Source organism: Bufo bufo, chromosome 3, assembly GCF_905171765.1.
Source record: "Bufo bufo chromosome 3, aBufBuf1.1, whole genome shotgun sequence".
Classification (NCBI taxonomy): domain Eukaryota; kingdom Metazoa; phylum Chordata; class Amphibia; order Anura; family Bufonidae; genus Bufo; species Bufo bufo.
Window position 1 is genome coordinate 558,861,759 of NC_053391.1, and position 15,453 is coordinate 558,877,211.

Genomic DNA, 15,453 nt, shown 5'->3' on the forward strand with positions numbered 1-15,453 from the left:
ACAGATGGCTAGGAGGAGAGAGAAGTGCTCACAAAGAGCGCTCTCTCTCCTGGAGATGGGCTCCATAGAAAGTCTGATTCTGTCTAGTGCTTGTCTCTTACAGAGAGGAGAGAGCGCGCTCTTTAGAAGGCATTCATCATTAATGATTCATGTGATGGCCATGCACATAAAGCCTAACTGCAGTGGGGTAGGGTCCATCCGTCAGAGAACTGCACTGGCCGCACACGCTTTTTAAGAGGTACCCTGAGTGAGAATAATACTTGAGGGCCCATTTAGATGTGATGATTATCGAGATGACTGGCCCATGTAAATGTGCCCCCGATCAACTGACGAACGAGCAAAACGCTTGATGTAGAGGCATCTAAGTTTTTGTGGCACAAAAATTAAAAATATTTGTCAGCAGCACATCACCCTGTGTAAACACCGTACTAGCGATCCTTCATCCCCAAACAGGCCCAATGACCACCGTAAATATTCATATGGTAGCAATATCTCACACCACTCACTTGCGCCCTGCCACTCAATTCAACGATCTTTGGGCCACCTGCCTATAAATATTTTGATGGGATCACGTGTGGTGCTGCACCCAATGGCATCAGCTGTGACGTGCCCCCAAGCAGCACACGTCTCAGCAGTAAGGTCCCACTTGGGGACACGTTACAGCTGATGCCAGTCAATGGCTGCAGTCGCACACAGGATCCCATCCAGGAGTTTAAAGATCGGAGGACCAGATCATCGTGGAGCCAGGTAGCTGGAATAAAGGAGTGTGGAGCAGGAGAGCTGGGGCTTTTTAAAAATGCGCATAAGGCTGGAAAACCCCTTTATGACACTTTTATATGGGCTGAGGCTTCAAAAGCAAAAACACACACAATGCAACAGCAATAGTGCCATACTCACTATAGAAAGTGTACTAATGGTAAGGTGGCCTCCTTAGGACAGGAACCTACAATTAAATACTACCTCATTTGGTGCCACATGCATGCCAAGCATACACTGTATTATACCTCTCCTGGTGCCAGGGTTTGTCAGCACATCCCAATTCGCAGGCGCACACTGCCATGGCTGAAGGCACAAAAGCAAAAACAAACACAATGTAACAGCACAGTGCAAACAAAAATAAAAGTAAATACAATAGTTCCATACTCACTATAGATAGTATGGGCTAAGGATTGTAGCAAATTAACAAGGACGAACTTCTGTCCGAATTTTCATTTTTGATAACTGCTCCATCTAAATGTGGCACTGATCCCTCATACATTAGGTGATAGCACCACATAAAATAACTATGCCAGTAGCACATCGTCCTATGCAAACAGAGATATACTGCCGCCAAACAATAAAACTGTTTGGGGATGAATGATCACAGTAGCGATCACTTGATCCCATACAGAGGAGATGACCGCTGCACGTAAATACAATCCGGCAATTACCAGGAACATTTTGGGTCATTCCCAATAATTGCCTCAATTTGCCTGTACATTGGGCCATGTAAAAAGGGCCTCTACTGGGACGGGAAGTGAACATGATTCTTTTTAATAGGTAAACTCTAGGGTACGTCGAATACATGTTGTTTCATACTATAATTACCAGCCCAGCAATCAGACTTCCCAAACACAATTCTTCTATGTTCAATTGTCAACCAATATTAACCGGACAGAATGATATCAAAACATCAGACCCCCAAGGAGTCATAATAATCACCAAAAAAAATGAAACTAAGGCTACTTTCACACTTGCGGCAGTGTGATCTGGCGGGCAGTTCCGTCGTCGGAACTGCCCGCCGGATCCGCCGATCTGCCGCTGACTGAAAGCATTTGTGAGACTGATCCGGGTGCGGATCCGTCTCACAAATGCATTGCAAGGACGGATCCGTCTCTCCGCTTGTCATGCGGACCGACGGATCCGTCTTGTACATTTTTTCACATTTTTACCGATCTGCGCATGCGCATGCCGGAACGACGGATCCGGCTTTCCGGTATTCTGAATGCCGGATCCGGCGCTAATTCATTCCTATGGGAAAAAATGCCGGATTCAGGCATGTCTTCAGTTTTTTTGCCGGAGAGAAAACCGTAGCATGCTGCGGTTTTCTCTTTTGCCTGATCAGTCAAAACGACTGAACTGAAGACATCCTGATGCAAACTGAACGGATTACTCTCCATTCAGAATGCATGGGGACATAACTGATCAGTTCTTTTCTGGTATAGAGCCCCTGTGACGGAACTCTATGCTGGAAAAGAACAACGCAAGTGTGAAAGTAGCCTAACTTTCGTATGTATGAAAATTCAAAAAGCTTTATTGTAAATTATATATATATATATATATATATATATATATATATATATATATATATATATATATATATAACATACATGTATTATAAAACAGGCAGCACAGTCCTGCCCCCATTAGTACTGGGGCTCCAATTCCATTGGTGCTGACGTCATTCAGGTCCTGCAATCTTAATTATCTTCCACACACCTGTGTGGGCACTATATAGGGGAGATGTTTTTATGTGTTTCCGTATCCCCGGAAGAAGCCAGAGCTACTGGTGAAATGGCGTTGGGTCAGGAGTTGGCCGAGAGATCTTTGCACCATTCAGGGTATGTTTAATTGTGTTCCTTCCATCTTAAACCTCAGTCTCCACAATCGCCTCGGTTGCATTGTGTTTGGGGCGTTGCTGCTATGAGACTCTGGAGGTATACTCTTTCAGCTAGTATTCTTTTTCCCTGTATTTTTTTGCACTGATCTCCCGTCCTCTCCTTGGGTCCTGCTCCTCATCTGTATGTCCCGCCTTGTGCTGCCTGTTTTATAATACATGCATGTACTGTTTATATATATTTACAATAAAGCTTTTTGGATTTTCATACATACGAAAGTTAGTTTCTTTTTTTGGGTGATTATGTTCAATTGTGTAGAACTTTATTTAGGGGGTCACACCCAGATCATCCAGTCCCTGCACCTCATTTTTGGACAGTAAAAATCATCACTAATTAGGGCAGTAACCCTTGAGGTAGGCGGTTTGACTCATCAACAAACAAGTCGATGCAGCAGGACTGACATATGGGCGTCAATATGTCCACAAGTTGGGCTTCTGGCTTATAAACAAGAGATGACGGACATACCAGTCACAGAATTACTGGATAAAAACCTCAGCTCTGCTATTCTGTATGCCGCCTCCACAAAAAGTCATATTAGCCTCCTCTGCATAGCTCTTCTAGAGAAGTGGGTGGCCTTCATAATTCAACCGTTTATTACCTATTAGGGACATTTATCAAACACAATAACATGACTTTTCTGGTGCAACTACAGCAAAATGTATCTAAAAATATCCCGTACAGGAGGAATTCTTCAAAATTACAGATTTTGGTTATTGGTCACGAAATGGCATCTATACGGTGTCTCACCTTTTTTATTTAGGTCGCTTTAAATCACTTTTGGAATTCGGTTTTAATCATTGTTCACCACTAGATGTATTTATGTATGCACGTTTGAAACATGTATTTGAAGCCTCTAGGAATAGGGGTCGTATTTTTCCACGAGAGAATATTTTTTTGGATTACTGTGAAGCCCAGAAGGACCAGAAGGTGAAATTATCTAGATTATACGCTAAACTCCGAATGGCACTGGCAACTGTAACGACTTTTAAAAGCCCAAGTAAATGGGAGCAAGAGTTGAACTGCCCTCCTTTACAGTGGCCCACTATCTATAGGAACGTGAGAAAGGCGACAGTTTCCAGTGCACATAGACTAATTCAATTTAAGATCCTTCATAGGTTGTACTACACGCCCAAAATCCAAGGGAAATTTCCCCAAAATAGGGGCCGGGACTGTTGCTGCCCTAAATGTGGATATGTTAATGCGAACTATGTCCATTTGCTTTGGAGTTGCAATAAAATAAGAAAATATTGGGATGAGGTTTTCTTTGCTTTACAAAAGGAATCCTCAATGAACTATAACCCGGGGATCTTGATAGTGATCTTTGGAGACTATGGTTCAGAAACGGAAGTCCCCCCCCAGGTTAGACGGATTTGGATGAGAGGTTTGATGGTGGCGAAGGCTATATTGGTGAAGTACTGGGGCTCTGTCTCTCAGCCCTCTTCTAGGGAGTGGGATCTATACCTTCAACAAATCAAAATTTATGAGGATATTAAAAGGAAGCGGAGAGTAGCACGCAGAGCCACGTAGATATCTTTAATGTATTTATTGTTTGTTGTATTTGAATGAATTGAGGGGAACGACAGCCAATGGGGGGGGAGGGCTATAAGGATATTTATGACTGTTATACTATATACACTGATCTGTTTCAAATTGGTCTATGTACTAATTTTATGTCTTTTCAAAATAAAAATATAAAGAATAAAAAAAAATAAAAAAAAAAATAAATATCCCGTACAACATAGATCAGGGGTTAACAACCTTCGGCACTCCAGCTGCTGTGAAACTACAACTCCCAGCATGCACACTTGCTTAGCTGTTCTTGTAACTCCCATTGAAGTAAAAGGAGGATTCTGGGAGTTGTAGTTTTGAACAGCTGGAGTGCCGGAGGTTGCTGATCCGCGTTATAGATTATAGCAAACCATCGCTTTTAAAGGGGTTGTGCATATCCCCATTTTTACCAAGCAGTGTACCCGGTGAGGTCAACGGCACTGATGGGCGGGCTTTAGCTTAACGTAAAGGTGCATCACTATTGGGGCACGAAGTTGGAAAACTATTGAAAGGGGGCACTTAGGGGGCATTCTACAGTGTGTGGGCAGTAAGGAGGGGCCACTCATGAACGTTCTGATGTATTAAAATGGCCCTGCTAAGATTATGCCAGAGAAGTGTATAACATATAGGCCCGTGACAAGACTACAGTCTAAAGCATAAAACGGACTAAAGTTTTCCATGACTGCACTCAACATTTCATTCCTTCCAGCATGAAGATTACAAGATGCAGGAACAGATCATATTTCAAAGACATCTTAAAAAGCCAAGAGGCATGAAGTGCGGTGAAAAGGATTCATACTCCGGAGAATGAAAACAATAACAGAACTTGAAAAAGCGTCATGGATCACCAAGAAAGGAAACAGCAGAAATGACAAGAAGAAGTGGTGCCATTTATGCGGACTACCAATAAACCCATAAATAAATAGTCACCAAGAGTGGTGCCATGAGAGGTGAGGGACGGAAAAGACTTAAGTAATGACCATAAGCAAAACGAAGGAGGTATCAAGGGTCCATACGCACGGCTTTGTTATCAGCCATGTAGACAATAGTGTGCCCTTTCACATGCTGTATCAGAAGTATTTCGCCCTGGGGTCAGTGTGCCACGTGAACCTCAGCAGTCTGCAGTTTTACTATGAATCTCCATGGATTTGCTATGCTCATTTTTTGCAGGTAAACGGTGAAGTGTAGCTTCACTATAACACCGTTCGGTACGTCATGGCAGACAATAGGGGAAATGTAGTCAATGGGCCGGTTTTACATCAATTTATCTGACATTTCCTATTGTTCAGACAATAGGCTCCTGTGATCTGGCAGGTCATATTTTATGCCATTGTTAGCTGTAACTTGTATGGCATAGCCAGGTGAATATGGTCAATCATTTGCCACTTGGGCAAACACACTAAAGCCTGTATTACACTGCTCGATTTTTCAGCAGATAATCACTAACAAACGTTCGCATGACTACTCATTAGCGGTCATCTGGCAGTGTAACACTGCCACTGATTGCCTGATGAATGCTCGATCATTGGGTAATCCAAATAAAAATAAATTAAATTTTTTTTTAAATTATCGTTTGCAGGCGACAGATTGTGGTGTCCAATAGCGATCTGAGGCCGGCAAACAACTATACAGCATGGGGACAAGCGATGGCAATGATCGCTGCGGAGGAGATCACTGCATGCAATAGCAGCGGTCTCCTACGCTAGCGAGCAGGCGATTGCCGGGAAGGAACGCTTCCCTCCTGACAATCGGCTGCCACATCAGGCTGTGTAATACCTTACCTTACTTGCCTTTAGGGCCAGTTTCACACATGTATTCAGGCTGCACTGAACTGTACTGATGACATTATGTAAATACAATTCAGTACAGCCAAGCCAGTATAATGCTGCAAGCTCGTGTCACAGGAGCAATGCTCAGTCCGGGAAATACTTCCGTCACAAGGAGCGTATTACACAGGCTGCATACGGTCATGTGAAATTGGCCTGAAGGCTCATGCACACGAACGTGCGGCGGCCGGGCCCATGCTGCAATGCACGGGCACTGGCCATAGGTTCCCCGTGTGACAGCCCATTCACTTGAATAGGGTCCGCAATCTGCATCCAGCGGTCCGCACCACAAAAAAGTAGTGCATGCATTACTTTTTTGCAGTGCGGAGGCACAGACAGAAACCCCACGGAAGCACTTCGTAGTGCACCGCACCTTCCAGATTGCAGACCTATTCAAGTGAATGGGTCTGCATTCGTGATGCAGTGCAAAAACGTCCGGGGCTCATGCTTTGTGGACCCACTGTTTGCGGGCCGCAATACGGCCCGGCTGGCACACGGCCGTGTGCATGAGCCCTAAAAATCCTATAAGACAGGGAGGATATTTTTTCATTAATGAGCAGTGATTGCTGATTTAGCAAGTTGTTTGCATTTTAAAGATGCTCAATTACAGAAAATAAATAATTTGCTCTAGGGGTGAACGAGCAACAAACTATTAAAAGGAGTCTTCAGAGATTTTTACACTGATTACTTATTCTCTGGATCTGATTGGAGGGGGTCCAATATGTGGGACCCCAGCCCATCAGCTGTTTGAGAATGCACCGATGCTCGCAGTAGCACTGTGGCCGTCTCTCTGCTCACCAAGCACAGCGCCGTCCATTTGATAGTGGTTGAGCTTGCTATCGCAGCTGAGCCCCATTCACTGTAACCACCTCAGCCCCTATAGCTTAAACACCCTTAATGACCAGGCCACTTTTTATACTTCTGACCTACCCTACTTTCACCGTTTAATGCTCGGTCATGCAACTTACCACCCAAATGAATTTTACCTCCTTTTCTTCTCACTAATAGAGCTTTCATTTGGTGGTATTTCATTGCTGCTGACATTTTTACTTTTTTTGTTATTAATCAAAATTTAACGATTTTTTTTGCAAAAAAATGACATTTTTCACTTTCAGTTGTAAAATTTTGCAAAATAAAACGACATCCATATATACATTTTTCTCTAAATTTATTGTTCTACATGTCTTTGATTAAAAAAAAAATGTTTGGGTAAAAAAAAAAAAATGGTTTGGGTAAAAGTTATAGCGTTTACAAACTATGGTACAAAAATGTGAATTTCCGCTTTTTGAAGCAGCTCTGACTTTCTGAGCACCTGTCATGTTTCCTGAGGTTCTACAATGCCCAGACAGTACAAACACCCCACAAATGACCCCATTTCGGAAAGTTGACACCCTAAGGTATTCGCTGATGGGCATAGTGAGTTCATAGAACTTTTTATTTTTTGTCACAAGTTAGTGGAAAATGATGATTTTTTTTATTTATTTTTTCTTACAAAGTCTCATATTCCACTAACTTGTGACAAAAAATAAAAACCTCTATGAACTCACTATGCCCATCAGCGAATACCTTGGGGTGTCTTCTTTCCAAAATGGGGTCACTTGTGGGGTAGTTATACTGCCCTGGCATTCTAGGGGCCCAAATGTGTGGTAAGTAGTTTGAAATCAAAATCTGTAAAAAATGGCCTGTGAAATCCGAAAGGTGCTCTTTGGAATGTGGGCCCCTTTGCCCACCTAGGCTGCAAAAAAGTGTCACACATCTGGTATCTCCGTACTCAGGAGAAGTTGGGCAATGTGTTTTGGGGTGTCATTTTACATATACCCATGCTGGGTGAGATAAATATCTTGGTCAAATGCCAACTTTGTATAAAAAAAAATGGGAAAAGTTGTCTTTTGCCGAGATATTTCTCTCACCCAGCATGGGTATATGTAAAATGACACCCCAAAACACATTCCCCAACTTCTCCTGAGTACGGCGATACCAGATGTGTGACACTTTTTTTGCAGCCTAAATGCGCAAAAGGGGCCCACATTCCTTTTTTGAGGGCATTTTTAGACATTTGGATCCCAGACTTCTTCTCACGCTTTAGGGCCCCTAGAATGCCAGGGCAGTATAAATACCCCACATGTGACCCCATTTTGGAAAGAAGACACCCCAAGGTATTCAATGAGGGGCATGGAGAGTTCATAGAATTTTTTTTTTTTTGGCACAAGTTAGCGGAAATTGGTTTATTTATTTTTTTCTCACAAAGTCTCCCTTTCCGCTAACTTGGGACAAAAATTTCAATCTTTCATGGACTCAATATGCCCCTCACGGAATACCTTGGGGTGTCTTCTTTCCGAAATGGGGTCACATGTGGGGTATTTATACTGGCATTCTAGGGGCCCTAAAGCGTGAGAAGAAGTCTGGGATCCAAATGTCTAAAAATTTTTACGCATTTGGATTCCGTGAGGGGCATGGTGAGTTCATGTGAGATTTTATTTTTTGACACAAGTTAGTGGAATATGAGACTTTGTAAAAAAAAAAAATAAATAAATTCCGCTAATTTGGGCCAAAAAAAAAAAATGGCTGAATGGAGCCTTACAGGGGGGTGATCAGGGAGTCTATATGGGGTGATAATTGATCACCCCCCTATAAGGCTCCATTCAGATGTCCGTATGTGTTTTGCGGATCGGATCCATGTATCAGTGGATCCGTAAAAATCATACGGACATCTGAATGCAGCCATACAGGGGGGTGATCAATGACAGGGGGGTGATCAGGGAGTCTATATGGGGTGATCACCCCCCTATAAGGCTCCATTCAGACGTCCGTATGCGTTTTGCGGATCCGATCCATGTATCAGTGGATCCGTAAAAATCATACGGACATCTGAATGGAGCCTTACAGGGGGGTGATCAATGACAGGGGGGTGATCAGGGGTTCATAAGGGGTTAATAAGTGACGGGGGGGGGGGGGTGTAGTGTAGTGGTGTTTGGTGCTACTTTACTGAGCTACCTGTGTCCTCTGGTGGTCGATCCAAACAAAAGGGACCACCAGAGGACCAGGTAGCAGGTATATTAGACGCTGTTATCAAAACAGCGTCTAATATACCTGTTAGGGGTTAAAAAAAAAAAAAATCGCATCTCCAGCCTGCCAGCGAACGATCGCCGCTGGCAGGCTGGAGATCCACTCGCTTACCTTCCGATCCTGTGAACGCGCGCGCCTGTGTGCGCGCGTTCACAGGAAATCTCGCGTCTCGCAAGATGACGCGTAGATGCGTGACTCTGCGCAGGGCTGCCGCCTCCGGAACGCGATCCTGCGTTAGGCGGTCCGGAGGCGGTTAATAGGGCCGAGCTGCGCCTAGGCCATGTGACTGATGAACGTGACATCAGTCGACCTAGGAATAGCTGGAGAAGGCTGAGGTACTACTGCGAGTGCCGGTGACTTTTCAAACAGCTTTTTAGCGGAGGTCCCGGGTGTTGGAGCCCCACCGATCAGATACTGATGATCAATCCAGAGGACCATCAGATTTCTGATTAGAAGAGGAAATGCGATAGTGACTAATGATAATTTTTCAGTCAGGCAGATTCGTCCGATTCACAGAAAACAAATAACTTATTGCTCATCGTTCCATCCCTGCACAGTATATTACATGTGCCAATACTTTCTGAAATTGGAACAATTATACGAGAATTCAAGTGACAATTGCGCGGTCCAATAGGCCCCTTACTGGCCTCTAAAACCTTCACTAAGTGCAGTAAATTATATTTAACACACAACAACAGAAGTGCAAAAAATGTATAGTATGCATGATGCTGTACACAGCCTTCAGTAGGCACATACAGGGTTAACATCAGCTGGCTAAGGAATCTAAGGGAAGATTAAAGTCTAAAGCCAGAGCTTTGAGCTCAGGTCCTAGGACTGCGTGGAAGAGCAAAGGCCAGACACATAGGAAGAGATCAACATCTATGACAACACAGCAGTTATTACATCAATGCCCGATGAGCACGCCGCAACCTGCCAACAACCGCAAAACAACTGCAAGGTCAAACAGCCGAAAAGCACAGCAAAACCAGGACACTGCATTCATGGGCAGACTTCTTACCGGTCGTTAAGAGGTTTAGTTTTTTGCTACCATGTACCAGTGGTGACCATTCAGAGAATTCTCTGGCATCACGAGGGGACCGTGTGCCTTCTGCATCCCCTGTCAAGTCAGATTAAAGAAATCGTCCAGGATTAGGCTCGTTTCACATTTGCGTTATACATCTCCGGCAGGGGAACAGCTTGCCGGAGATCTCCTGATCCAGCTCTGCGTGGTGCAAACTGACATCCGCCAGCTCCATTAGACCGGCGGAGATCCGGTCATAACCTGGAAAACATGCAGACATCCGGCCGGACCGCCGCTGGTCCCCAATGCCGGAATGCAGAGAGATTTAATGCAAACGTACAACAGCCCTTAGAAAAACATGGTTTCTTTCTTCCAAAAGCAGCACAATGAGCCGTCTCTGGACTCTCTGGTACTGCAGCTTGCAAGACCCCACACGACCTGTGGACAGGGATAGTGTTGTTTCTGTAGAGATGGCAGCCATGTTTTTCTTATCTGGGACAACACCTTTAAATCCGAGCTATGGCCAATCTAGGCGCCACACGTCACTTGCCTTGAGGATCGAGAGCGAATAGTGACAGTGTGGAGTATAGCACATAAGATTAGGGATGCCAAGATCTCCACTGCTCAGCAGTTTCAGCATCAGCTTAGAAACCAACCTTCAAGTCTAAAACATCAATACCCCGATACATAACACTGACCACCGGCCGAGCATAGGAACAGCTTCAACAAGCGCACCTACTAAAAGGGTCCGAAACGTTGCTCTGATGTAAATCTTGAACTGATATATACTTTTATATCACTGGTGTTGAAAAAACTGAAATGAATTAAATAAGATAAGAAAATCAAATAACTCTGCTGGTGTGCCGTCTCCCATTATAAGTATAAGTGTATACGGATCCCCAGTTGGAAGAAGACCAACCCAGGGATGTGCACCCACAAAAGCCATCTGGAAGAGTGCTGTGGACATGAAAGAATGACATCGTTGTGTTCACATTTTTTGTTTCTAAATATTAATTGCCTTTTGTGGATTAAAAAACGATTTAAATAAAAATGTGGCTGCCTCTATACCAGATAGTAGTGAAGTATCACAGCAAATCAGCATGGATACGCACAAGACAGTACAAAGCGGAGCTGCTGTCCTCCTTCTCACATAGTAACATAGTATATAAGGCTGAAAAAAGACATCTGTCCATCCAGTTCAGCCTGTTATCCTGCAAGTTGATCCAGAGGAAGGCAAAAAAAAAAGAGGTAGAAGCCAATTTTAAAAAAGGGAAAAAAATTCCTTCCGGACTCCATTCAAGCAGTCAGACAACTCCCTGGAGCAACGACCCCTCTACTAGCTATAGCCATGTATCTAAAAAAGCACAGAGAAGTTTGCATACAGCTAGGGGGGGGGGGTGTCACAATTTACAATAGCTGCTGGCACACAAAGGGTCTTTTGTACCTATTCACAATTCTCTCAAGCCTCTCTCTGATCTTTTTACTACACAATCACGATGACAACTTTATCTCACTGTGATTTTGTAGTAAAAAAGGTCACAGAGTGGCACGGAGCATTATCAATCATGTTACTGCTCCGTGTCTGTGCTGTCCAGAGCGCGGCTTGGCTCTCTGTCACGCAGCGGATTACCCGCACGGCAGCCACTCTTGTGAAAGAGCTCTAAGGGATGCAAATGAGCTCTTAAACTCTGACTCTAATGCCACCAGATGTAAGGAGGCCATCTTACATCAGGTGACATTAGAGGCAGAGCTTGTTAAGCGCTCCTTTTCATCCCTTTCTTCCCAGAATTCCAGAGGAGCATGTATGGCCTATATGTCTTCTCACACCTATTAAGGCGCTCTTAGCAAGGAGAGGTAGTACCCCTCACCACCCCCCCACCAAAAAAAAAAAAGGGGGAGAGGGAAGAATGAAATGTATCAGACCTCTCTATATTGTGACATGGAGGATGATCAGTAGCCAAACACACCCTCAGAACTCACTTCTCTGGAGGGCAGACATTCATTAAACCACAGAAAGAGTGAGGAATCACATATTCACTGTTCATTAGTTGTAGTGGGAGAGGAGGAAAAATAAAAAAATAAAAACACACTTACGCAATTCTGTTAACGGCAGCATCTTCGACATCAACTGTAAGAGAGCAGATAGCATTGATTAGCTGTAATGAAGTGCAGACAGATGCAGCCGAATTTGACTTTCCAAAAGGCCACATGCTTCCCAATGATCTGAGGACGCTGACTCCAGCACTAATGTGAAGTCTCCAATGAGGCCCATGTCTTAAAAACACAGCTGTTCTAGTTGACCAAACATCGTAACCAAAGGAAATTTCACTGGTATATAGACATTACTGATTAAAGCAGGGGTACACAACCTGTGCCCTGGGGGTCACATGGCCACCAAGCCATCCTGCGCAGCCATCACCTGTCTGGACGGAGAGATGCTCGTCTTATGTTGCTGCTCACATCGCGACACAGAGCAGGTGCACGTGGTATACGGTGTAGCCATCTCTGGTCTCCCATGACAGTTCTGACACTACAGAACAGAGTATACGAGTTGCTGTCTAGTCATGCGGCTCTCTCCACTGTAGTTTATGGACGTTGTGAAATGCTGTGCTGCTACCAAAAACCACAACACCCATAATCTACAATCCAGAGAGCCTCCTGCATGCATGGTCTCCTCCACTTTGGAGCCCTAACTGGGGAGGAGGGAACCCAAACTGTCCTGACAAGTGGTAGCTCTGGAAGTTGAACCTGCACCTATCAGCCATTTATGGCATACCTTTGATGTTAATACCCCTTTAAGTCATACGGTGGCCCTTGGACCAAACAGGTAACCACTAAGGATATATAACCTACTGGATAGCTGTTTTGTAGACTCTTATTTTAAAGGGTTTGTCCAGCCTTGGAGTAAAAAACTTAAATGCTACTGACCTGTGCCCCTGAACATAAAAACAAAAAACACAAGACTCACCTGTCCACGGTCCAGCCACTACACCATTCCCGGCTGCTTCTGGTCCCCACAGGAACAGGAAATGGCTGAGTCTCGTGACCAATCACCGGCCTGAGCGCTCACATCGGCTTGAACAGTACCTTACAGCTGTGACAGAACGTTCAAATGAATGTGAGGCCTGTGATAGGCAGCAGAGGTTACTGGACCCAGCCGCTTCTGGGTTAAAGGGTTTCTACCACCACAATTTGACCTAATTAGCTGTCAGACACTAGCGATCTGCTAGTGTCTGCTGTACCTAACCATGCTATTGTAATCCCTTTCTGTGCAGCGGTTACCCTAAAAAATGTAGTTTTATTGGTATGCAAATGAGCCTCTAGATGCTATGGGGGCGTCTTTTCAGCACCTAGAGGCTCTGTCCACTCACCATTTCCGCCGCCCAGCGAGCTCCAGCCCGCCCCTCTGCTCTAGATTGACAGCCTACTTCTCTCCATCTTGGCCGAATTCTCGCGCCTGCGCCGTGTGCTTCTGTATTCAGTGCAGGCGCAGTGACTGTCTCCCTGTGCCAGCATCTTCACTGCGCCTGTGCCGATTACGGCGCAGGGAGCAGTCCAACAGTCACTGCGCCTGCGTCGAATACAGAAGCACACGGCGCAGGCGTAAGTATGCTGTCAATCTAGAGCAGAGGGGCGGGCTGGAGCGCGCTGGGCGGCGGAAATGGTGAGTGGACGGAGCCTCTAGGTGCTAAAAAGACGCCCCCATAGCACCTAGAGGCTCATTTGCATACCAATAAAACTACGTTTTTTAGGGTAACCGCTGCAGAGAAAGGAATTACAATAGCATGGTTAGGTACAGCAGACACTAGCAGATCGCTAGTGTCTGACAGCTAATTAGGTCAAAATGTGGTGGTAGAAACCCTTTAAGCAGGGGCCAGGAACAGAGCAGAAGCAGGACCGCGTACAGGTGAGTGTTCCTTTACATGTTCAGGGGAACAGGACCCATGGGGGTTGTAGGCTCCAAGACCGGACAACCTCTGTCACTGTGTACATGTAATAGAAATAAGCCCTGCTCAGCAGTTGTACGTTAGATCTAGAGCAGTGATCGATGATGAGAAATGTTGAGCAAATCAGTACACTGTTCAAAGTGAGCTTAGAGCTAGATCAACCCGAAAGATGGACAGCCTTGACTCAGATGCAACAACATGACTCATTTAATAGACTGAAATGATTGAACATTCAGTAACTAGGAATTTAACTTCAGCCTATTATTCTTAATGAGGACCTGTCACCACTCCTGACACGTCTCTTTTAGTAAATGACTTCCTCTACAGGATAGCCAGGCTATGTTTAGGCTACTTTCACACTGCCATTTGGTGCGGATCCGTCATGGATCTGCACAAAACGCATCTGGTCAGATATACAACCGCATGCATCTGTTCAGAACGGATCCGTTTGTATTATCTGTAAGGCTACTTTCACACTGGCGTTTCAGGGTCCGCCTGCGAGATCCGTTTCAAGGCTCTCACAAGCTGCCCCAAACGGATCAGTTTAGCCCCAATGCATTCTGAATGGATCCGCATCCATTCAGAATGCATCAGTTTGGCTCCGTTCCGCTCTGGAGGCGGACACCAAAACGCTGCTTGCAGCGTTTTGGTGTCCGCCTGGCGGTGCGGAGCCGAACGGATCCATCCTGACTTACAATATAAGTCAATGGGGACGGATCAGTTTACATTGACACAATATTGGTGCAATTGTAAACGGATCCGTCCCCCATTGACTTTCAATGTAAAGTCAGGAGTCCCTATTAATATACCATCGGATCGGAGTTTTCTCCAATCCGATGGTATATTTTAACTTCAAGCGTCCCCATCACCATGGGAACGCCTCTGTGTTAGAATATACCATCGGATTTGAGTTAGATCGTGAAAACTCTGATCCGACAGTATATTCTAACACAGAGGCTAATACTGGGGAGGGAGCCGCACTGGCCACCAATGCTTTTAATACTGGGGAAGGAGGGGGGTCTGGCCCCTACTGCCTGGCAGCACCCGATCAGGGGGCTGAGATCCGCACAATTAACCCCTCAGGTGCGGCACCTGAGGGGTTAATTGTGCGGATCACAGCCCCCTGTAAGAGATCGGGTGCTGCCAGGCAGCAGGGGGCAGTTATGTACACAGTTCTTAGTATATTCTAACTTGAAGCGTCCCCATCACCATGGGAACACCTCTGTGTTAGAATATACTGTCGGATCTGAGTTTTCACGATAGTGAAAACTCAGATCTGAATTATGCAGACGGATCCGCACTGAACGGATACCATAGTTTGCATTTATAGGTGCGGATCAGTCTGTGCAGATACCAGATGGATCCGCACCTAGCGCAGGTGTGAAAGT

At 45.0% G+C, this 15,453-nt stretch overlaps 1 protein-coding gene across 2 annotated transcripts in view; it reads right to left on the reverse strand.

Annotated features, from left to right (window-relative positions):
• LMBR1L (limb development membrane protein 1 like) overlaps positions 1-15,453 on the reverse strand; it is a 64,281-nt gene that overhangs the window by 24,228 nt on the left and 24,600 nt on the right. For both annotated transcript variants that reach the window (XM_040425530.1, XM_040425529.1), the window contains one exon: positions 12,213-12,246. Coding sequence is in view for 1 of the 2 variants with exons in the window: in XM_040425529.1 (XP_040281463.1) it covers positions 12,213-12,246 (34 nt within the window). In the remaining variant the exon portion in view is untranslated. The remainder of the gene's footprint in view (positions 1-12,212; positions 12,247-15,453) is intronic.